Source organism: Channa argus, chromosome 13 (assembly GCF_033026475.1).
Source record: "Channa argus isolate prfri chromosome 13, Channa argus male v1.0, whole genome shotgun sequence".
NCBI classification, from domain to species: domain Eukaryota; kingdom Metazoa; phylum Chordata; class Actinopteri; order Anabantiformes; family Channidae; genus Channa; species Channa argus.
Window position 1 is genome coordinate 17633222 of NC_090209.1, and position 25712 is coordinate 17658933.

General features: G+C 38.9%; 1 protein-coding gene across 2 annotated transcripts; it reads right to left on the reverse strand.

Annotated features, from left to right (window-relative positions):
* Positions 1 to 94: 94 nt before the first annotated feature.
* Positions 95 to 23458, reverse strand: LOC137139825 (pleckstrin homology domain-containing family G member 4B-like). Of its 2 annotated transcripts, XM_067527600.1 has the most exons (25): positions 23133 to 23450; positions 16345 to 16542; positions 13903 to 16147; positions 13596 to 13778; positions 12119 to 12239; positions 11882 to 11975; positions 11425 to 11511; positions 10343 to 10459; positions 10130 to 10228; positions 9790 to 9941; positions 9417 to 9555; positions 8791 to 8913; positions 8512 to 8709; positions 7247 to 7971; positions 6574 to 7020; positions 5461 to 5710; positions 5039 to 5128; positions 4473 to 4799; positions 4202 to 4372; positions 3838 to 4015; positions 3607 to 3723; positions 2457 to 2741; positions 1730 to 1965; positions 1558 to 1611; positions 95 to 1271 (listed from the first exon to the last, which is right to left on the reverse strand). In XM_067527600.1, the coding sequence occupies exons 1-24, from the start codon at positions 23133 to 23135 to the stop codon at positions 1573 to 1575; spliced, it is 6624 nt and encodes a 2207-aa protein (XP_067383701.1). In that variant the 5' UTR covers positions 23136 to 23450; the 3' UTR covers positions 95 to 1271; positions 1558 to 1572. The 2 variants fall into 2 exon arrangements, 1 of the variants encoding a protein (XP_067383701.1); XR_010916400.1 differs by lacking the exons at positions 95 to 1271; positions 1558 to 1611; positions 1730 to 1965 and adding an exon at positions 3172 to 3227 and having other exon boundaries at positions 2603 to 2741; positions 23133 to 23458.
* Between the last annotated feature and the right edge of the window lie 2254 nt (positions 23459 to 25712).

Here is a 25712-nt window from a genome sequence, read left to right on the forward strand (position 1 = left end):
TTTGCTTTCTGTGTGAAGCAGAAAAACGTCTTAAGGGAGTATGTAAGTTTTCACTTTTGGTTCATTTGGTTTTACAGAAAGAAGAAAATAGACATTTGACATTTTAAATAATGTTTATTTTGCACCTGCACAAAGTGTAAATGAAAATTTTGCAATAAGTGTATGCAGCTGTCTATTACTGTATCTGTTAAATATGGAGAAATGTCCAGTGACCTCCCAACAGAAGTCAAAGGATCAGAGGAAGGAACCATACAAAATAACTGCAGTAATACGAAACTAAAGAATTAAAGAATGAAAAGGCAGATGTCAGTCATAAAGAAAAAAATAGAAAGCACACATTGATTTATGGATCTGAAACTCAGATGTAAAAACAAGTTAACAAGTGGTCTGTCCCTTCTTCTAAATGAATAAATACAGAACTGCTGTTTGAATCTCAGAGTCAGACAGATAAAAATAAATGTTTAAAAAAGAAGTATTAGAGGATGCACTGTAATCATTAAATCTTTAAACCATCACATAGTTTTTACTTTTCCATATCTGTACAAATTACTATAAACTGATAAACCTTTAGCTATCAGCAAGTCTGGATCTTCAGTTATTCCTAAACTCTTGCCCACTGGACTCCGATATGTTTCCCCAGTTATGCTGTAACCATAACAATGAAGTCCAGCTGTGTAAAAACAGAGCAAGACTGTACGTTTATCTCAGGACAGAAGTGGTCTTTCATGTATGGTTTCCTCGGAAATAAAAATGCTGGACCCATTTTCCAAACAAGCTTTTGATTAATAAATATAGTTTTCTCTCAATAACTGTACAGTCTGTAATGAAGATCTGACAACATACATTAAAAATATATTCTTTGCATATTTTTTTCCTGGTATAACTTTTGAGTTTATGTGTAAGTGGTGGGAAAATGAATTCTCCTATTTTTAACTGCTTATACTTTAATGACATTTTTAAGGTACTCTAGCTGTAGCAGCTGATAGCTGATAGCTTAGCACTGTATTGAATGATTTGGGGATGAAAATAATTCTGCAGGGGTAAGGACATGGTTTGTGGGCTTCTATTGCATGCCATTGCAATATTGTTTAAATTTAAAATCTGTCAACGAGATACAAGTGTCGTCTTCCCTCCGTGGGAATAATTATTACAACCACATTTAAAATGTGTGTGATGCCAACACACCACATTTCAAATACTTCAGTACCATCCATCCACAGGTTGATCAGATGATTTCCAACTGGTCTGAAGAGATTCAGTGGACCAATATTCTGCAACAATATTTAAAGGCAGAAAGTAATAAAAACTTAACATCTTATTATAAATCAAAGCAGCTTCATAGAGCAGAGTTAAAACAGCAGGTTTAGACTAAATTGAAGCATTATTGAATTTTACATTACGTAAAACGCTTGACAGTAATACCAACAAAAACAAGAATAAAACAGAAGTGTAGTGAGTTATAGAAAAAAACACTCTGTTATCTCTGGTTGTGCTGATGTTTCTCATTGTAACATAAAAAATTAAATGTATGTTTATTAAAGAACATTACATCCTTACCTTCTGCAGGGAATTTTAAACTTCTGTGGATTTTCCTACTATAATTTCATCATTCTGAAATATGAGATGGTAGATTTGTGTAGAAACAAAAACACATCAAAAACATTGATTGAAAACACCGTCTTCAGCTTTATATTTGTATTACATTGTATTACTGTACATGCACTTATACCTGAGCATTAGCCAGATGTGGATGTTTAGGGGCGAGCCCTGGTTTCCTCCTGTAAAAAGCAAGTGAGCCATTTCTCCTCAGAGTGGGGGTTCGACAAAGTGGTGGGCAGGTCTTTGAACTCTGGGATGTAAATGAGGAGGAGTCGTCCGCTGTCTCTCCATCAAGGGCAGACAGGCAGCAGCTGTCGGAGCTGCTGAAGACCCCGATAAATTCTCCAGATGATTCAGCGCTGTCCACTAAACCAGAGAGACATCAGATCAATTTGAGAGCCAGTAAAAAAAATGTTTTTTGCGTGTTCGTTATTTCTTTTCTGTAGTCCTTCATACTTCTACTTTACTACATTTCACAAGCAAATTTTTGCTGCATTACATTTTTTAACTGGTTTAGCTACTAGTTGTAAGGTAAGAAACAAACAACAACAACAAAAATTTTTGTTTCATTTTTAAATTAGATTTTTCTAATTGTGTAGATCCTTTTTCATTCAAAAATGACTGCACTGTTATTAATACTTAATAACAGTCACGGGCGGCACATGGGTCTTGTTTGTGCAATTAAAAATATCAATGTTATTATTGTTACTATCACCAGATGGCACCAAAAACATTTTAAAATCCTTTCTGACTTTTCTAAAACATTGATATTGCACAGAAATCAGGTAACCTATTTATTTATAATACGTCAATGGCACACAGAGTCATATACAAACAATCATAAACATAAAGCTTACTCAGAGGATGATGAGTTTTCCACTGTTCACAGTTAAGATGAAGAGGATGCTGATGAAGATAATGATTATTGAGTTCATTGTCAGTCACAGCCTCAGGTGGTGAACAGATGCCAGGAATAGTCTCTGCTCCTTGTGAAGGGCTCCCAGGAAGACCAGCACGGGGCAGCGAGCCACGGCCTGAGGAGGAGGATGATTGGCTGAGGGTAGTGGAGGCGGTGCTGCCAGAGCCAATAGAGTGCGGTCGTGGGTAGTCTAAGCCACTGTGTGAACAACACACCACAGGGACTAACGACAAACATAGATAGATGTCATAAAGGAGAAAGTAATGGTCTGTGTTAGTGTGGACACAAGCAGGAATATTATGTCCCAAATACATCCAGCTTTGTCAAATTAAGTTACTTTCTTAGCAAGTTTTGTTTAGGTAAAGGTAAATACAGTCCAAGATTTAAAAGGAAAAAAATGATAAACTATAAAATAAATATTATCAGCACTAAGGGGAAACAGTAGCTAGCTGCTGCAGTGCTTTGAATCAAATGCCAATGGCAGCATGCTAACATGCTCACAATGCATTAACATGCAGGGTTTGTAAGATGGTCCATAATCACATTTACAGTTTAGCAGTGTGCAGCTGAAGCTCATGGGTATGGGATTAGTTTAGCAGGTGTTTTGCCAAGAACCAAAGTTTGGGTACTTCAGTACAAAATAAAATTTTGACCTGATGATGGCGCTAGATGAAAAGTCACAGGATCACCATTGGTGCTACAATTCATCCTGAGGGGAACATGAGTTTCTGTACCAGATTTCATTGTAATCCATCCAATAGTTGTTGATTTATTTCAGTGTGGACCAAAGTGGTTGATAAGTCACCACACTGTTTACAATGTAATATTAACATCAACAATTACTATAACTTAAGCACTACCCATACATTATATGTATATTTACCAGAAAATAGCACTGATATATCTAATGATTTTACAGCTGACACACATTCAGTGACATGCCCCCATGTAATGTCTACTGTTGATATGATAAATAAAACAATATCATGAACTGAACACAACCCATGAAAACACACTGAGGTCTATTATAAATAAAGTTGTGCTGAAATAGTTTTGAAGTATAAAATGCTGTGTGTGCAGCCCCTTACTTCTCCCAGGCAGGACACAGCTGATGGCTCGGTCACAAATTGCAGCATCACTAGGCTGAATGTCCATGAAAGGTTTGCGGCCCATTCCCATGAACACCCTCTCCTGAATACGGAGCTCTGGAACATACAATATACTTACAACCTGTTTTGAAAACCTGCAGAGTACTTTGGAAACCTTACTCTTACAGAAAGCAAACACTATCTAAAAATGTATGCTAGTAATGTCACAACCTCTGCTGTGAGCAGCCTGATCCCACAGAATCCTCTCCAGATCGGTGGTCCAGGCTTTCTTAACCTCCATGCTGCATGCTTTCAAGGTATAGGTGTCCTCACTTTTTCTTCTGCGGAACCAGATCTCAAAACACAGAGCACTCACAATAGAATTATGGGTCATCCCGATGTCGCCCGTCTAAGAGAGCAATGAAAAGGAGGCACATTAATTTCACTTATGGAAATAATGTGATATACTGTCGGCACTTTAGCTTCTCTAGAAGGATTTGCATAGCAGAGGCTATTTAAAAAAATTACTGTAAATGCGGCAAAAAATAAATAAAGGGTTAAATATTTAGACCCAACAGCCTTTTGATAAACAGACCTTAAATGACTGTTTGTAGACATAAACGTCATTGCCAATGTCTGTCTTTTTGGTCTTGCTGAAGAGGATGAGATCTTCAAAGAGAAATATACGGCGGACACATTTCTTCTTCCTAAAGAAAACAGTAAACTCATCCTGGCGAATCAGCTGGCCCTGCTCTTTTAAATTCACCTGATAGATTAGAGGAAGGAAAGTAGAAAATAAAAGACTTGACTTTATAGAATAACAACTTTACAAGTATGTCTGTATATCTGTCACTTTAATGTCTTACATCACAGTCCTGAATGGCGTCCATTGTGAGTAAATCGTTGCCGTGACGCATCTGAAATCGAATAAGGTCTGCAGCAGCCTGAATTTCAGCCCTGTCGCGCTCCCTTTCACAGCTTTTGTGATCAGGCACATACACACCAGGGCCACACACATTTTGCTCGCATGCACTAGATGCAAGTAATGTATCCTGGATCATGTCCTTTGGTCTGTATGAGCCGGCCAGAGCCAGCATGTCCTGCAGCAGGAGGCTGTACTTACTGATCCTCTGGATGGGCCTTAGCAAATAGGATGAAAGGTCCATCATGTCACCCAGCTCCTGCTGCTTTTTCTGTGAGGGGAAATGAAACAGGGTCAAATTCAGTTTAAATGTCAGGCAGATTAACACACTAACGATAACATGCAAACAGATCTAAGGTTATTTTAGACCATGTTAGGTGAAGGTGTGGTTATAGAAAAGTGGCATCTTACTTGCTAAAATCCCTACCTCTACATTATATTAAGCATCATATTTATCATCTGGTATTTTTCTGTGCTTTAATTCCGATACAAACATTTATGTAAACTGACCTTGAAAATGTCATGGCGTCGGTGTAGGATGAGGGCGTCTGATTGAGGTTTGTTCTTGCTGTACAGTGCGTACAGGCCGAAACTTTCACTCTGTGGAGAAAACCCAAGTGAAACCATGTTGGAAAACTGGGGTTAGCAATGGAAACTGGGGTTAACTTGTGTTAGTCCCATTCTTATTCATCTGTCATAATCAGTTATGTAAAATTTTGCTTTTAGATCACTATAGTACAACTGATTAATTTTAAGTGCGTATTACACAATATTAATAACAGTGCAAATAAATGCAACCAGATAAAAACTAAGCTAAGCAACTTAAAAACAGCTTCTACTTGCAACAATGAGAATGAAAAAAGTTATGAACTAAGATACAATTCTAAATAAAATTTAGTATTGTTAAAACACTGATCACAGTGACTGCTTACATGTCTGATAAAGCAGCGTGCCACCATGGTGGGCTCCCTCTGGCAGGCTTCCAACTCTGGCAGGAAGTAGTGGCTGTGGAAGTCGTAAAGCTTCTCCAGGTTACCAAAGATGATGCCTCGCTTGCCTCTCAGATCCTGTGGGATGTCTGGTCTGTCTAGCAGGGGGAGGTAGTGGGTCAGGATGTAGCCCAGAGAGCGCACATACTCCCTTTCTGTGAACACTAGCTCCTCCAGGACACGCTGCATCCTCCTGGTGACACAATAACAACAAATGGCAGCTTACTCAGATTGTCAACTAGTATATTATACTACATAAATACAATATCAATATCTAATGATATATTAACTAGGTATCATATTTTGTTTATATTCTGGCTGCTACATTGTTTTCTTTTTAGTGTACTTGATTATGGATTTGCAATATCTGCAGGAACTCTTATTGTTGGATATTGATAAATTATTTAATATTATTCCTTATTACTGTCTTTGTTCTCCAAGCATCTCATGCACAACTGTTCATAAATAATTACAATTTGGCAATTTTGAGACTTTGGTTATGCCTTATTATTATCAATCGTCATGAACATGCCAACAGATGGCACAGTCACATGCTGTGATTTTACTCTACGTGCACTGTGATTAAAAATAAGCATGCAAAGCATGGATGGATTTTGAGACACAGGCCTCTTGGTACAGAAATAAAATCCCCCTTATGTGTTGCAGCTTTTCTGCTGTCAAAAATATTAAAATAGCCCTTGCACTTAATGTAGCCTTTGGTATAGTTTGTATATGTCTCCTTCTTCAGAAGGAGAAGATGAAAAAAAGTTACAGATTTTCCAGTGACACAAAGCTAATTTTTGGGGACTTAAAACGGCCCAGTACGCCCGTTCAGTAATCCATTCATGATGTCAAATTAGGTCAAAAGAAACAATACCTGTGGCACTTTACTGACAGCTTAGAGACAGAAAACAGTGCATGACATCTGATTAAGTACTCACAAGATTCTCAATCTTTAATGCATATAATTTAAATTGTCAGCTCACAGAATGGGTTGTCTGATAATTCAGATGCTTTACTGTATCAGTAAATTTCCTCCCCTTGTGTTAAACTTACTGAGCATTGCTGGCACTCTCTTGTGGATTTGCCAAACAAAATGCCCCCTCATATTTCCCAATAGGCAGGCTTGAGTGTTTGCAGCACAGAGTCCTATTTCCCCCTCCAGCGACCCGGTCAGTCACACAGGAGTCCTCTGAGCAGAAACTCCCGTGGCGAGAGATCTGAAACCTCTGAGCTTCCTGGAGGATACGACAAGACGGCTGACCATGGTGGGAACAGGATGATGAAGGTCGAACCTGCTGCTCTGGAGGAGTTGATGACCCCGCTGCTGCTACCCCTGTGATGCACGAATCCTGGCTCACAGACCTCGCTGCAAGACCTCGACCCCATGGAAACCACTGACACCCCACTGTGTGTGACTGAGACTGAGCAGCAGTATCCCGTTCACTCCTAGCTCTGCTCGTCTGTCTCCTCCTTGTTTCACTTTCTGCTCTTCTGGCTGACCTATAAGAAAAATGGTACAAACTCACAAGTACTGCATTTTAACATTTTTGATTTGTTTTTCCATTTCTTTTTTATGAATGGCCTGCTTAACTGCTTTTGTTAAGGGTACGGTGGGTTCAATGTCCCAATAAAATTTGAAGAAAAATGCTGTGTTTGAAAAAAAAAAAAAAGACCAGTTATGTAGCAACCCCTTCTCAAGTGAAATATATGAGCCATGTTGTTTTACCTGCGAGGTGACGATGGAATGACCTTTGACCCCTGGCTCATTCCACCATCGCTGAGGTCCTCCGGTTTAGCAATGATGTTACAGCAGGCTACATTTGTTAAATTGGTACTGTTGCTGCCCAGAATCGGCCTTCTCTTTCCTAAATCCACGGCTCCTGACACGATGCCGTCCCATTGCGGGTGCCGAGGTCCAGGGGTTGATTGTACAACCAGACTCTGCCCTCCAGGTGAAAATGTCTGAACATTAGTGCTCACTACATCGACATAATGATGTTCACACCAGCTGCTAGAATCTGGTTGGTGGTGATAAACCTTGTCCACAACCTGCATCCTCTCCTGAAGCTGCTGCCTGGCCTCCTGACATCTCAGCCAGGCTATGTTCCAGACATGCATCCCCCTGGAGCCTGGCAGATTGCTGGCCTGGGCCTTCACCTCCTGAAATCTCTCAAGGCTGAACTGCAGAAATCTGTCTTGGAAAGTCTTTATGATGTAGCTGTCATTGTCTGACTGAGAAACACTGGTGGTGGTTGGGGTCAAGGCATGAGCTGTGGGAATGTCGGGCTGGCAAAGGGGTTCAGAGCTTGTTCCAGGATCTTGGCTTTGGTCTTGTAGTGGCTGAGTGGTTGTTTGATTGGCAGGTATTGTATTTTCATGGTCTTGCATCATGTGGGTTCTAGATTGACTCTGGTTGAGGTAATCAATGCATTCACTAGCCAGAGCTGTAGCCTGTGTGCAAAAGAAGTTCCTTTTTTATATCATGCTACTGTACTGCACATTGGTTATAAACTTATCGAGACACAGTGCTTCCTTTCTGCTTGTTGACTGCATGATGCGTCTTCTAAAAACATAACTTAACAATGTTGTATGCTCTTCTTCAAGGTTCACACTAAAATATATCAGTAGATTTTGAATACTTTACAGGTAAAGGATAGAAAATAATAATTAAATTCCTGGCTGCGATCAGGAGGTGACAACAAAAACTAACATAATAATAATAATAATAATAATAATAATAATAATAATAATAATAATAATAATAATAATAATAATAATAATAATAATAATAATAATAATAATAATAATAATCACTTACTTCCACTATTTGGTGTCCATGAATGAGCAAAACTGGCATTGCAATGTGACCATTTCAATAAATATACACCCCACCAATCAATCAATCTCAAATTTTATTGCTTTACAAGACAAAATCTTACCTTCAAATTCGCCAAACACCTGGTAAAGTTTTATAACATAGGTTACACCAACCTGCTCACAAAAATCACACACGTTGACCATGATCTGCAGTTCCCTGCCACAGGTCTCTGCCCTGCACAGGAAGTCCTCCAGGCCTGACTTGAAGGTGCAGACCAGATTCCCGAAAGCCTCCGTCTCAGGGTAGGAGAGCCCACTTTGCTGGAGCCTTTCTGCTTCTGAAACTAAAGACATGGCATGGTGCCTGCGATCCTAGGGAAGGACAGGAGAGAGATTCAGAAAGAGAAACACAAAGGCAGGCAGACTGACAACCACAAGCAAACCTAGACTCACATTAGCTTCAATAAGGAAAGCAGTGAAGCTGTTGAGTATCTGCTCCATTCTGTCCCCAGAATCCTTGACTGATTCAGCCTCCAGCATGTGGTGGTCCCCCTCTACATTAAACCACTGCTGCATCTGCAGGGATATATGATGCAAAAATAATATAATGTTTGGTAGTTTTATTAAAGCATGTACACACCCAATGATACATAATTTATAAACCCGCTTAATGTGGCTTTTGTTTAGTTCATACACATCACATGTGCATCCTCATAAAAATGTTGTAGTTTTATGTGGTGGAATTCTTTTGAAATAGAAAGAGGGAATGGCCAAATAAAGAGCAGGACAAACAGTTCAAAGTTTTTAATCACACACTCATCCTGCCAAAATATTACAAGTCCCATAAAAACAATGCAATAGCCTCTGCCGTAACATAAAAAATACAAAATGTCACAATAGAAAACTAGTCATTTTTTGCTGACTATTTGAGTGAGATAATGGATTATTATTTTTTTTTTACTACTGTTTAACTCAGATGTATACAATAACTACAATTTAGAATTTCTTAGGTCCATTGCTGGAATCTCTGAAGTCATCTGAACATCTAACATCTAAGGAGTGATTATTGTATAACATACCTGTGTGAAGTGTCCCTCCATCTCTCTAAGTTGCAGCAGGTATTCCAGGTGTTCCAGAGACATGTTGGACCTCTGCACAAGGACATGAGCCTGCTCTTCCACCTTGTTGTACAGGCTTGTCACTGAGTCCACCACATCACTGTATGCAGGAAGATACACAAGGTTAAGAAGATCGAATAACAAATTAAACAGGAATATTTTTTACAATGCCAACATTTTTCAGAATAATGAAAATCAAGTTTTCAGCAAACTGTGAGATTTGGTTGTTTAAGCTTTAGTAGCACGAACATTTGATCACGGAGGTAACAAGGGGATGTAAACAACTAAAAAATATACTGCTAAGCATAGCAGGATATTTTGCCTGAGTGTTTACCTAAGGTCTTCGCAGTGGGGGTATTTGAGGTCACTCTCCTTCCGCAGTCTAGCCAGGATAGAACCGCCCTCTCTCTGCAGATTAACCAGTTTGCTGTCTTCCAGTACATCCCTCATTAGAGTCCTCTGAACCATCATGCATTGCTGCACGTTCTGTTTGACAATTGGACATTTTGACATCAGCAAATGACCTGTGGTGATATTTTGTGAGATAATCTTGAAATATTATACTCATATCAAGGCACTGTACATCCTGTATTATCAAATAAGACCAAGTCACAGGATTTAGAACTGACACAGCTTTTAAGGTCCAAATAAGTCAAAAGACAGGATAAAGATACCTGTACAGTGTCCGTCCTCTGGTGCTCCTCTAACTTACTGATGGCTCTCAGAAGCAGGTTGGATGCCTCATGAAGATCACACACAAATGGAAAAAGTTTCTAGAAAATGAAAGATGTAAACCCAAGGAAATCATGAGCAGTTAAGAAGCATCTGGAGAGAGGAGAGGCAGAGAAAAATGAGAAGCACATACTGTGTAAAGGTGACTGTCTCACCTGGTGCAGGTCCATCCAATCCCAGTGGCTATGAGGCAGTGTGCCATCCAGGTGGGAGCTTAGCTGACTCACCTCTACCAACTTGAACAAGGCTTTCATTGATGACACCACATCAGTCTGATTCAAGGTGAATGTCAAATAAACAAACACATGTTTTCATTGCAAATTAAACAGGAAGGTTTTCATCACTTGCTGCACTATGCTTCAATGCCAGTTTTGTAGTCATTGTTTTGACCAAGCTTGACAGTTTAGTTTAACTCTAATTAACTTTATTATTTTGAATTGTAATTTTGTGAAATTATTCTTTATCTTTTATTTCATTTAACTAGTAAGTACTCTATGTACCAATGCACAATGTGGCCATGATGAGTTTTACTCATCAATAAATTTTGCAATTTAAAACTTACTTTGCAGTTAATATTCAGTTAGGAACCAATCTAGACGAGGAACCAATCTAGATTATGATTTTAGATAAGGTTATTGAAAGAATATTTTATATTGTTTAATTTTCAATCCTATTTGTTCTTCTTTTTCCCGCTTACCAATTGTGTCTTAATTTGAACAACAGCTGGTCCAAAAGGTGACAGGAGAAAATTAATTTTATTTATTTATGATTTTAGTTTGGCATTTTTGTCTTATTTGTTAGTTAACACAGTAGGGGCAGTATAACATGCAATAAAGGTCCTTAGCTGGACTTGAACCAGGGAAATTGCAATCATGCAGCATACTGTAACCATTGGGCTGCTATGCCACTGATAAAATTATTATTAATTTAACTGGATAAGTTGTGACTGTTTGTAACTGTGATCTTTGCTTTGTTTTGCTTGAAGTTGATGTTATTCTAAAATCCTTTATGGAATTTTACTAAAAAAATCTACTATGTAAGATTTATCCCTATCTTAACTGAAGTGATGAAGCCAGTTGTCCAAATTACCAACACCAAAGTCACATAACTAACAAAGACATTAACAAAAGAAGGTAATGAAGCTTATTCAGATTGAATAGAATTTGTTGCAAAACAAGACTTTCTCCATATGCTGTGACTTCTAAAAAAAAACACTGTAAAATATAAAAAAGTTGACCTGGACACCGGGACACTTCTCTGGCTGGAGGCTGTTGTCCTTGTCCACCACCAGCACTAAACTGTTTAATGCCTGGGGAGTCTCCTCCTGCAACAGTTATTGTTTTACTTACTTTCCACTTTGTTATACTGTTTTATTTACCGTGACAATGTATGACACACAAAAATCAACAGGGACATAATTTTGTTTCCCCTAAATTGAACAGATAATAATAATAAAAATTTTAAAAACTATCAAAAATACAAACAAGCTTGTAATAATCCCCCTCTTAAAAACCTAATCTTTGTCGCATTACACATGAATATGCAAGTTTAGGCTCAGGAGCAGATAAATTAATTAAGACTTGATATTTCCCGTAATGCCTACTGTCTGTAAACATCACCACTCTTCAGACAGGCATTAACATTCACACTAAAAATCAACATTGATCTGTAACTTGTGTACTTTTATTGTGTACCTGAAGTGACATCAAGGCCTTATAGAGCAGAGGTTGAGGATGTGTCTTCCTTGCATCAAAAATGAGTGTCATCCCAGTGTTTCTTATTTCGCTTCTATAGTACATACATACATAAATAAAAAGGAAAATTACTGCATAACAGTACTGACAGACACACACACAAAAAAAATCTTCTAGTTTGTTCAAATGTCCTTTCTGTTTAACTTTTTTTAGCTAAAGAATGTATTCCTCCTTTACCTGGTGATCGAGTGGAAGTAGAGCAGCATCTGAAAGAGGTCCCAGCTGGTTACATCTGATGTCCATCCTTGGTGGTCTCCATAGAGCTCAACTATTGCTCTGCCTGTTTTATCTCTGCCCCCTAAAGGATTTAGAAAAGAAAAATCAAGAAACATTCACTATCCAGTTCTCTCCATGAGATGGGTTTCCACTTAACCACATCAACTCTAAAAAGGAGAAGGAGAGAGAGGATTTAATTTACAGAGACAAAACACAGAATGTACAGCAGCACAAACTTGACAGACAAAGACAAATTTATGCTGACTGATACTAGTACAAGACAGAAATGTGAAAGAAGTACAATAGGTAAACATCAAGTGAATGTACAGTATAATTATTATGTACACCTGGCTTTTTAGCTTACTCTCTGTTTTAGACAATAGATTAATATAACATACTTAATTCTCATGTTTGATGCAATATTATTCTGATATAATGTAAAGAATTTTGTAAATCTGCTTTTGAAAAGGTGGCAAAGCATGTGGATGGATAAAGTACATAAAATCCGTACTTGGTTAAAAACACAAATATGTAAACAACAATGTCCTTTGCTAAACATAGAAATACCACACAGACCTTTCTATGGAAATGAAAGTACATGATTTATAATTGGCTTCCTGTAGCTGCCTGTATTACATTTAAAACTCTGTCTCTTCCCTACAGGGTGGTCAACTCAACTTCCGCTTACCTAAACTCCCTCATCCAGGTCTACAATGCCTCCCGTCCGCTGCGCTCTGCCAATGAACAAGGTCTGGTGGTCCCAGCACCGCACAGAAAACACCAAACAACACTTTTCAGCTCAGTGATTCCACAATCGTGAAACGAGCTACCAAACTCTGCAGTAACCTCACTCTCAATACTTAAAAAAAATTCTTTTTGCTTAGTACCTTCTTATAAGTCGCTTTGGAAAAAAGCATCTGCCAAATGACTTAATGTCCCAAATACTTTTGAGGGTAAGGCTGCAGAGTTCGGTATCTTGGATCTTAACGGATCACTGAGCTTAAGAGCTTTGCATGGGTTTTCAGACTGGATGGTCTTGGATGTCCTGACCTCCAGACTAAAGCTTAAAGGGGACTGTGCCTTTGATGTACTGGCGCCTAAATTATGAAATAGTTTGTCCCTTCATATTAAAGTTATGCCAACATTGGCAAGTCGCAACTTAAAAACCCATTTTTATTCTTGGCTTTCGAATCTAGCTGAGTTTGCCTATGTCTCTGTATTTCTATCTTTGCCTCCTTACTGTTTTTTTATTTATTGTATGTAATTGTTTTATAGCACTTTGGTCAACTTCTGTTGTTTTTACAATGAATAAGTTATAGTTGACTTGACTAAACTATTAATTAACTATTCTGTTTTGATATGCTTCACACACTCACAAAAAGTGCGGTATTGTGAAATATGTAAAGCAAGTAATGTGCTGCAGCTCAAATTAACCTACCGGTGAGCAATGCTATTCCGCAATAGAGTTGGTGGACTCTGGGGTCTGGAGATCCCAGGGGGAGGTGATTAGGTCTGCGATGACCAGAGGCCAGCTGGGACATCTTGTGTGTCACTGCTTGTAGAAGTGGATCTGTCTGTGATGGGTTGTCTGCCTGATGGCCAACTCTGCGGTCAGTGCCATCTGAAAAAAAAGGATACATTTTGTTTTAGGGAGGCTGATGAAGACAAATGAAATGAAGCAAAGAAACACTCCGAGCTAAAGTATATATCTGAGTAAAACATGTAGCAAGGCAACATAACTGTACCTGGAATGATCATCTTCCTCCTGTTGATCTTGGGTGAAACCAGTCTAAAGGCTGTGCTGTTTTTGCATTTAACCACATGCAGCTGAGGAATCTCAGCACAGGAGTCAGTGTTTTCTCTTCTCCTGACATTCTGACCTTCAACAATGACCAGTTCACACTTCTCTGAGGTGTCCACCACTGCTGTGGAAAGCGAGGAACATCTTCTCTCTGACATTGATTCTTGTATGTTTTGTGGAGCTGTAGGACACTTGGGGACATTTGGACTCCTTCCTGTGGAATTGGTTCTGTTTTGTAGCCTTTCATGAGGCTTGATTGTCATGCTCATCCCTGAGATTTCACTTGAACTAAACGGAAATCCATGGCATTTGGCAGAGGCCACATCTGCCTGTTTAGGGTTAGCTGAGCTTGACAAAGTGTTTATTCTTCTTCCTGCTTCTGAATTTGTCCCATTCACATCATTTAAATAAGTCTTAGCAGAGTGTGCATTCCCTGGCTCTCTAAATAGTGCAACTGTCCTGTCAGTTATCTGCTCTGCAAGTCCACCATATTTTAAAGAATGAGCACTCCTGCACTCCAAAGAGGGGGCAACATTTAAATCCCCTGCTGTCCTATGTGGAACAGAGTTTCTTTCTCCTGACTCCTTACAGATGGCTTCACTGACAGAGGTGGGATGCTGTTGTTGCATCCCATGACCACACCACATTCCATGATCATTACACCATGCGCCCCCTGTTTCAGTCCCGGGTGGCCTCTGTCTGTCATCATACTGTGAGAAACCACCATCTTCCTCCACTACAGCTAACATTTTGCCCCTGTTTTTTTCCTGTCCAAAGGTGACAGGGTTTTGTATGGCAGCCTGGTAGGACTCTCTGTATCGACACTTCAGCTCCTGAGCCTTTGAAGCATTTCTAACTTGTCTTTTACTTATACACGGGGTACAGGGTTTCTCTGAGAAACAAATGGTTCGAACACACTGCGAAAGTTCAAGAGAGTCAGCGTGAGGGTGGTGGGATTGGAAATGTTGGAGAGCAGATGGAGGTCCTGTTTTTGGGGACATTTGTGTGTGTCTGAAAGCTACATGTGTTTGTAATTGTGTGTGTAACTCTACATGTGCTTGAGTTGGTTTCTCTGTGTTCTGCTGCGTTTGCATTTGCCTGTACAACTCCATTCGTGCTTGTCCATGTGGATATCTTTCTATATCTGTTTCAGTCGGTGTATGTGGTTGAATTTGCACTTCTAATTTTTGCTGTTCTTTTGTTACTGACTGAGCTTTGCCAAAAAGCATACTTGCCTGAAGTATGTCAATATATTCCCCTTCCACAGCAGCTTTGCCTGTTGGTCCACTTTTGTTTTGATCTTTTATGTTTGCGTCTTTATGTTTATCTTGCCGTATATTTGCAGAAACTGTTTTGGTTTCTCCACTTGCAGAGATGCATTCACTTGACACAGTGCTTGTTTTAATAGTTGCTTTTGACTCTGTCCCAGTAAAGCGGCTGTCCCACATATTTGTGGAAACCCAGCCTATAGGCTTACGCTCTGCTTCAGTCTCTTTCAATTTGACCAGCCTAGATGAATAGGCAGCGCTAGCATCCACCAGATGGAGTGACACAGCAATGCCGTGTTTTGCTGGACATATTCTGGTTTCCACAGAGAAGGTAGCCGGATGGGAAGATGAAGTTGAAATTGAATTTTGAATGGTTACAGGATACTCTTTTGGTCCAGACTCCTTGGAAGGTAAAAGATGAAATGAATGATTTAAGGAAGAATTCTCAGGAAAATGAGAAAGAGGTGGAGGAAGAGGAAGTGGAGGTGATAAAGGAGGATAAGACTGGGGGGCAGAGGCCATACTACTCTCATCCCTCTGTGGCACATCCACAAATTCAGGTACGGCTACCTGCTCCCATGGCAACCTCACCACACCCTGCTCAGTGGCGAGCAGGCATTGGCTTAGAGGTGTTCCATGGCGGCCCTGGTTGATCTCCTCCAACCACCCACGGCTGAATATACAAGGATAGGAAGTTTCAGGGACTGGGGTCTCCTCCACCACTTCTGCTCTAAGACCCTCCTCTTCCAAGAGGCTGCAGACCACAATGCGAGCTGACTGGTCACAAAATGGTGCCACCTGGAGGTAAAAGTCACCAGGCTGGAGTAGAAGGGGTTTGACTGGAGCAAGGTGGACAACAACTTGGTCATGCAAACACAGAGGCCAGCCCTCACACAGGAAAAGTACATCAGAGTACTGAGCCTATGAGGGGACAAAGCAATGGAGAGTTTAGCATTTTAGAAATGAGCAATATGTTAACATTTTATCATGACATTAAATCCAACTGGAAGCTGTTAGGCCACCTTTGTTCCAAATGAAGAAATGTTGTTAATCTGTGTCTTTAGACTGCTACTGTACAAGCTTGGCACATTGTTATTATGTATATCACAGTAACTTACACATGCAGCCTGCTGCACAGTGTCTAAGATGTGTTTGGCTGGGACCAGAAAGTTCAGCAGGCACCGTAGGGCGTCGCCTTGATAACGACTGTCAATTATTTGGAAGAGCTGGCTGAGAATTGTGGGTGCTGTGGCCTCAAAAGGTGGGTACAACACCGACAGCAGGTTCTGGATTGAGCCCTCTAGAGAATCAAAGTTCTGAAAACACCAGAGAGAGAAAACAGAGGACTGAATAAAAAATTTTTTTTCAGAAGTTATTAGAGATGCCATCCCTCCTCGTGTGTCTGGGGATCAGGAAAAGCACTTCAGCTCAGGGGTTGCACAATAGGGGAACAAGCAATCACACTCTGCACCCTCACTGCCAATATTCAAAAAGTTGTTAAAGACTGAACTCTTCTGCAACTTCCTATGCACTTAAACACACGACAAAGTCTCATTTTGCTCTAATTTATAATGGAGGATTGCATTTCTGCATTTTACTATACCTTTTCTTAACATCTTAATGGTCATTTTTGTTACTTCTGTTGATATGTTATGGTATACTTCTTATATGTCATTATAATGTAAGGGGATGCAAACTTAACACTAAACTTACCAAAATAATAGTGCAAGTATTAATAAATAAAGCAAAATGTATAAATTAATTTTTGAAGGAACATTTGTGCAAGCTGAATGTACATTAGTATTAAGTTGATAAAAAACTATTCTTGCTGTACTCTATTTCAAAATAAGGGGATGCAAACTTTTGTGTCCAACTTTATAGTGCTTTTCTACCTTATTGGTACAAAATGTGCTTTACACTGATTCTCATTCACCCATTCAACCACCTACCCACAAACACACCCACACATGCAGGAAATGCAGGAATTTCATACTTAAGTCACTTTTTTTCATTGTTGTCTCACTAAATTTGTCCTCAACACCCTGAACTCTTGAGAGCACAGAAGCACAAACACTAGCGCTCATCATTAAACATAAAGTCAGTCTGACATATATATATATATATATATATATATATATATATATATATATATATATATATACACACACACACACACACACATATATATCACATTCCCTATACCTGAACTCATGGCTGGCTGCCTACTTTTGGGCCCTGCTTTATTTAGCCCAGCAATGGCTACAGCAGCAGACCTTGGGGGTTTATATACACAACATACGTGGCTGCGGTTCTGTGGTGAGATATGTGAAATGAGGACGTTTAAATGTCGACATATGAAGTGAACTTATTTTTATTTGTTTCCCCACGTATGTATTCAGTAGTTTAGACTGTATAAGATCATAGTGTATAGTAGGAGAAGGAAACAAAGACACAGTGGCACTGCATGGAAAAGCAAGGAAACAGCACAAAAATGTCAGTCATTTTTTATTTTGTTTAGATGAATTTTTCCACACAACTCAAAGCTTCCTGGATGTAATAATAAAGAAAGACAGAACAGAGAAGGGTGTGTGAATTGTCTCCCCTCAGACAAACACCAGCTCACTGCCTCTCCAGTACCTCTCAGGTGTACATCTCTGCATTTTGAGAGGAACAATGCAGCACTCTTGATATTAAGACATGCAAGATCTGCACAGTGTATTAAGACTCTTCTGTGTATTCAGTTCAGACTGTTTTTGCTTTATAGCAACATCACCACACTATATGAATTATCTCTTACATAGTATCTAAAAAAGCACTGGGTCTTTGTGTCCATTCCAAAGCCCCTGCAGCTCCAGAAACAACACTGTGACTCAGAGGCTTCAGTCCTGCCACACCCTACTGGGATCATCATACATGAAGGGAAGGAGGAAGAGGAGCATATTTAAAGGGGGGAATCAGACTCAACAGCACAGTCTGTGCTGTAAGAATTTTATGTTCACAGTTAAACGTTTCCCATCCTGAAGTGCCTGCATTATCAGCTTCATCCAAATGTCAAGAGTGCCATTGTTTCTTCACAGGTGTCACTGGGAGAACAGCTTGAAGTTTGCAAAAAAAGTCTTAAAAATATAATGGTTTAAAACTTTGTGTGTGTGTGTCATTTGTGTGTCTGATTCCAAAATGCAGTGTATGAGTGGGCTGCATGAACCTGGGTTGCTGCCGGGGCCGACATACTGCTACTGCAGATTCACACGGCTTTATATAAACACCCAGCTCTCTCTCACTCCACCACTGAAATAAATGGCAATGCTCACATTACTGTGGATAGGATGTCCCAGTGTGGGAGCTGAAGACAGTTTGGATATCTCTGTCTAGTATCATTATGAAGCAGAAATAGCTTTTGCACATTCCTGATGTCAAACAGGTTCCTGCCTGGACAACAGCAAAACATTTAACAATGGAAGAAGAAAAGCTTTCACCGTCACATTTAGCCCCTTTATAAAGTACCCGTTTGTCTTCATCTGTAACTTCAAATGCATGTTTCTGGGGTAATTTTCATTTACTTGTATTTGGTAGAAAATTACAGGAAATGTGGGAGGAGCAGATGATGAGCAGAAAAACTTGAAAAACTACAATGAACTGTATCTTAAACCCATCAGGAAGGCCATCAGGATGACTCTTTATATGGGAAATCCATTTAAAACAAATACTTTGCATCACTTAATTATCAAATCCACAATGCAATAGATGGGTAGATGTGTGTGGAAAAAAATCAACAATGTTTAAGAGATAAATTACAAAATAAACTGTAAAAATTTTGAAAGCATTTGCTGAAAGCATTTTTCCAAAAATGCAGTTCATGAATGCTACTGTGCATCAAGATCAATGATACATTTATTTTATCAATACTTCTTACTAGTTACATAACTACCGTATCTCATCTTAGTTTAAGAGTATGGTGACGTATACTTACAGTTATTCAGTTTGTGTAACATTACATAAACAAACTGCCTGAGAAATATGCTAAGCACAATAAGCCCAACCAATGTGATTTGGCCGAACTACAAAGCCTCTACAGAGCTTCTAAATAAGCATGAAAAGAAATAATTTCCTGTGTTTATGTCTGTGTTTTTTTCATCTATGCAAGGTTTACTAGTTTACTAAATTGAAGAAGCTTTATGGTGTAGCACTTAAGATGGATTTATTAATATATTTATGTAAAATATCTTATATCAAACTGGCAGAAACAAACAAAGCACCTTTAAAGCATTTATTTCATACCATATTACATAAGTGTGCTTTCTTTTGAAAATATACTGGAACATTTCATATTCTATCAAACACATTGTAGAATACGTTGTAGAATGTTACTAAAAACAATAGATTTGCCTAAGTCACAAAAGCACCATTTATGCACTGAAGGTGAACCTGAACTAGTTTATGTGCATTTCCCACTGTCTTAGTGTTAATGACACTGTCATTTTGGAAAGGTTTTGGACAAATACAAGACTTAAAATCAAATCTTGGCTACTCTCCAATATAAGGACTGGGGTAAATGGCTGAAAAGCGCAATACAACTATACGAAAACTAACCAGAAATGCAAACTAAGTTTTGTTTTTAATTTTTTTGCAGCATTTTACATTAATCCAATTTTGTTAAGCTATGGATTTTTCATGCACAATCTCAAAAATTAACAAAAAATGTTTTCATAGCTCTTTCAGCAATAAAGGGGTTCCTCACCAGTTTCTGCATCACAGCAGTTTGATCAGCTGGGTACGTTTTTTACCAGCTGTTCTGCTGAGCCGTTCACTGAAAATGGCAACTTTCTGAGAGACAACAACTTTCGGAACACGTGACTTGACCACAAAACACAAATGGTGAAAATCTAAAATATTTAGTAATAAGGACAATTCAATTGTGCAGTAAACAGATTAGCTCTGACGCAGAAGTTGTGCATTGAGAAACCACAGAACAATTGATTAAGCACAGTAGAGCCTCACACTAACCACAATAGACAAAAACTAAAGTGATTTACGAAGATGCTTGTAAATGTTGAGATTCATTAATGCTGAAGAACCAATATTTCAAAACTATTAATCATAACTTCTCATATACTCCTGGTAATACCTAACCTGTTAATACCTAACCATCCAAACTTATTTTTAGCTGCTACACAGTAGCTTTGGGCATCGTGAAGATGTTATCACTATATGTATTTTGAGCAAAAGCCAATTAGAAAAATTTTAATTTCATCGAATACCCTTCATTCTTCATTCACTAATATGTGTGAATAATAATGTAGAAAACCACATCTATTACAATTCACCATCATATTTGTTTTGGCACCATTACACATATACATTTGAAATAGAATGTCGAACATTAGGAATCTGTGACAGTTGGTGGAAACACACTTCAAGAGTGAACTGTTCAGTCTTTGAGAGTCTTAGCTAGTGCACTTGGAGTACTGCCTCCTGAGTTAACCTATGTTACTTCCATGCTACTTACAGCTTGGAAATATGAAAAAAAGGTACCAAGGCTTCTTTTTTTTAGCTAATGGATGTACCTCTATAGCCACAGCGTTGTACCTTTCAGCCCTAAAAGCTGTACCTTTCAGCTAAAAGGTATAAACAAGTTGTTTTTTTCCTTTATCTTTTTCTGAGTCTCTACATCAGTTCACTTAGTGACACCAGAGCACTGGCACACAACAAATTACACTGCGGTTGGACATAAATACAGTTTGAGAGGAGCTACTGTACATGACCACTGAAGCACCAAGAGGAACAGACAGTATATTTAGTAGCTCCACAGGGATCAGCAAATCGGAGCTTGAGGAAGGAAAACACTAATCATGATGGCCTTGATCAGCAGGATGGTTAGAAGGTGGCTGTAAAGTAGCAGTCAAGAGGCAGTGAAGCCTGCGTTTAAGTCGTTAAAAACACGTCAGGGAATTATGAATGAGCCAAGACTTTAAGCACGCCTTTAAACTCATCATGAGTGAGTTGATGCGTCTGCGATGTGCATGTGAGGCGTGTTATTATATCAAAATGTGGCTTAGCTTTCACTGACACACTCATCTCATCTGTAATTAGCCCACAGCTGTGCTTCATGTAACTCACACCGGCAGATTTCATACCAAACAACCAGAAATTATCACTTGGATACAGGAAAAACAGGTGAAAACACACATGAACTACACTCATGCTAATCAGATTATTATCCCAATAATTACGATGTAGAATCATATAAAGCTTTATGTAATTTTTGAAATGGTATAGAGCTCTGCAATCATTTTGGCTGAAATTATATTTTTTGTTGACCTCAATCTCAAACCTACAGAGAAATGATCAGAGCAAGTTGCCCTCAGAAAGAAAAGGAACACTTTGCAGTTGTCCACAACCATCAGAGTTAAACACTTTGAACAGCTGCCTCAGAGCCTTTTAAGCTAAGTCAAAACTTAAATTCAAAGTTACTGTAGCTGAGACCTTTTAGGGTTTAGTTCATTGGAAATGTTGCTGTATAGTCTGCAGATTCCCTTAGTTTTAAGTAGGCTCCAGGTGATGGTGAAGTGATAATTTGTAGTTTTGCAAACAGAGCCGTTGAGCTGACTGTTGAGTATTTCCATTGAATCACTTGCAAGGGACAAGATGTCTTTCTGCCAAGAGAAAAAAGATGCTCTGTGTAACCTGGTCAACACAGGAACAAATACTCAAGCATTGAGGTCACTCCCAAAACAGGAATAGTCAGGTTAATAGACTCTGGTTTCAAGAGGATGGCAAATATGCAGAAAACAGGGTAGGGAAAAAAAATAAACAAATAAAATCCCACACACCCTGCCAAATCGATCCTTTAGACCTGGGCGGGTATTTTAAATTTCAGCTCCCTCCATACCGACCTCTCAAGTCAGCGAGTGCCAAACAAAATCAACTTTATGTACGAGTGGGGCACACCCTCTCTGCAGCTGAGGTAGGTGTAACAACACAGAAAATACATTCATCAGGATACGAATCTCTCAAAAGGCCATCAAAATGAAAATGTTTAACTTTCTGATTCAGACCCATAAATCAGAGTTCCCTGATGCTATTTGTTGGAGTGAGGATCCAGGAAAGAGGTAGATACAGTGGCTGGTTTGTGAAATCTTCCTTAGTGCTCTGTAACTTGAGACTTTCACCTTGAGTTAAAACATGCTGGCAGAGAGCAGCAGCCACTGTGAACTATGAGAGCTATAGTGTATGTTTCAAAGTACATGCATACTTCAACATAAATAAATGACTCTGCAGTACTATTTGAAAAGGACACAGTGCTATAACTGTCAGGTCCTCTACAAGTTACAGGAAAATGCTGGATTTGTGACTGTCATAGATGTTTAAAAAGGCAGTTGAAAGTTTTTACATTAGGTTTATAAAATGTCATAAAAAAGTTTAAAATGCTTATGATATTTTGCAAAAGGTAACATCATCAAACGACTTTATCTGTCCTATCAGCAGTTTTAAACAGTTTCAATTTACATAGATATGGAACAGAAACACCAAATCTGTAGGTCAAACATTCGACAACCTCGAACCAGTGGATGTTGGGCACTAATTAACCCAAAAGTCTTATGCAATTAAGCTGCCTTCTAGATGTAGCATAAAGGACCTGTTCCTTGTAGGAGGTATTTCACAGAGAAACCAGTGGCAGGATACCAACAACACATGAACTGAATCCCAGGACACCAAACACAGTTTGCTTCATAGAAACACAAGCTTGGGATTTGCCCAAGATTTATATAAGCAAATTAAATCAAGCTACTGACAGTTTTTAGAATGACACTAACTGCTATAGAGAATAATGAGAGCAAAGAAAAGATACAGGTACAGGTTGGAATTAAAAGCATCTCACAGCAAACGGAGCAAATTGTGACATTACCATCTTTCTTTCTGCGTGCCGTCATTCCCATTCATCATAACCGTGGCAGTTTCTCAAATAATCCAAAAGGAGCAATAATCATCTACAGAGCTGCTGCTCGCTCCGGGTCGATGTTGGACTAACATGAAATCCATTCTGCCCAGACACTGCCTCACAGCTGAGTGAGTGAGGACAACCTTAAGCCAGTTGGATGAGCATTCGCCCTCAGCTGAGTTGCCTGAGATTTGTCTTGTTTTCCTCTCTCTCTTTCTCTCTCTCTCTCTCTGTCCTCGTGTCTATGATTTACTGTGCTCTCTCTGCTTTCGGTCTCTGCTTCTCTTTGACTCCACTCGCAGTTCCTCAAGTGTCTCAGAGAGGGAGCATGACCAAACATGAGGAGAGGAGAGAGAGGGAGGGAGAGAAGCAATCCTCATTGACATAATGCATTACACACCCCCAACCTTGACCTTAAACCAAGTATTATCTAGCAGCCGTGTGAAATAGTGAGGACCAAGGGAAATGTCCTCATAATGATGTTATCAATCTAAAAGTGTTCACACAACCACAGCAACACATGTTCTGTACACATGCATACTGTGTTCTGATTTATCACGTTGTTTTGACGTGTTGTCATTACTGATCATGTTTTTTCTTGTCAATATAATGTACAGCAAGTTAATTAAAAAAAAGTTATTCAGCCCTGTGTGTTTGATTGTGTATTATTCAAGTTTGAGGAGACAAAACTGTTCCTGTATAACTTTATAGAGTAGATACTCACCTGGAACTAAAAGCTTTTCCAGAGAGATAAACCATTAATAAATGTTGTTTGGTTAAGATTCAGGTAAAAGCTGATGGATTATGTTTACGGTTAGGATTAGTCAAAGTGTCCAGGGATTTCATGTAAGTTGGAGTAATGGCCTTTGTGTGTGTGGGTGGGTGTTGGTTGGAGAGAAGTTAATTATTGTAGACAGCAGTAAGTTTTCTTTCCATTTGGCTTTCAAAACTGCTCAAATTACAACATTATACTTTAGACTTGTCTTACAGCCAAAGACAATTACATTAAAAATGACCATTTATAGCGAACAGATTTATAGTTAGAACTGGCTAAAATAGCTCTGCTGCTTAAGGGAACTCTCAATGAACCCACAAAGCAAAGTGGATTCTGCGGAGATAGCTAACCCTCGATATATGACAATAAATATTAGTTAAATCAAACCCATCAGTCAATCACTGTAGAGAATACACTGCAAAGAACAATCAATGCAAGTATGTCTGCCTGAACTTACACCCACTATGTTAAAAGATCTGTGAACTGCATCAGCACTCAGCCCTTTTTGAAAGTTTTCATATAAGTCTCCCAAGAGTTTCGAGTCTATGGGCCAAGAACTTGCAGGTGATAGAAACACTTCTGTGGGTGTGCAATTTGCGGCAGCAGGTAGAAGGCTCATGCATCAGACAAGCAATTTTTATTCAAGTGATTAAGCACCATCTTCGTTGTTTGGTTGTTGGCTGTTGTAACTATAAAACATCTATGGATTAACACTATGTGTTTTCGAATAAGAAATTAAGTATACAACTTAAGAGCATATTATTATTGCAGGATTACACATCCACGGAAAAACATTTTAAAATTAAATTTAAGACATGTTTATACAGTCTTTTTTTCTGTGTCCAGTTTCAAACATATGATTATCTTATCAGTACTGTATCTTATTTCATTGTTTGAAATGTGTTCTTGTTCCTTGTTGATGTGACACAGTGTCTACATCCTACAAAGAGTAATTTTGGTATATTGGTCCTTGAATTTTGGAGGAGAGCTGCAATATGCACAATAAGTAAGAAACAGCAATTATTTTACAATTAAGCAGACTGGACATTGATACATTTAAACATAGATTGTAAAACATATACTTAGAAAACTCAGCGACTAGCAATATTGTTTTATTTTATCATTCTGCATAAACTCTTAAATTAGGAGGAAATTATTCAGCTTCTCAGAAAGCAAGGACCAGGCGTAGTAGACTAGGCGAAGTAACACGATCAAAGCTACGTTTAAAAGGTGTGATTCAACCACCATTCCCCACTGCCTCGCTCTTTCTGTCACAAGGTCATTGTGTGGGCAATGTGAGCAAGTCACAAGTTTGAAGAGACACATCTGCTTCTCCGGAAACCAAGAAAACACCTATAATTACTAGCTACAAAAAGAGAAGACATTTTACGTTCATTTTGAGGTACAAAGATAGAAGGAAGAAGTGGTCAGGATTCAGGATTCCTGAAAAAAAAACCCACTATCTATATTTAACTGCTTGAGGTACAAAACTAAAAAATCAGAAGCACATGTCCTGAAAAGACCAAAGAATAGCTCCCCTGGATAATAACAGAGTTTATACAAAGATTCTTGTGGATCTTCTTTGGGAGTCTTGAGATTTTTGGGCGACTGCAGTTGAAACAAGAGACAGAAAACAACGTAACTTGAGGAGAAGAGGTGAAGACGTGATAAAGGAAGACAAAATGTTCAGATGGTGGAGGCAACGCTGCTGGGTCAAACACCATACAGACAACAAATGGTGTTAAGCAGTGGCAAGAATAGCTCGTCTCTGT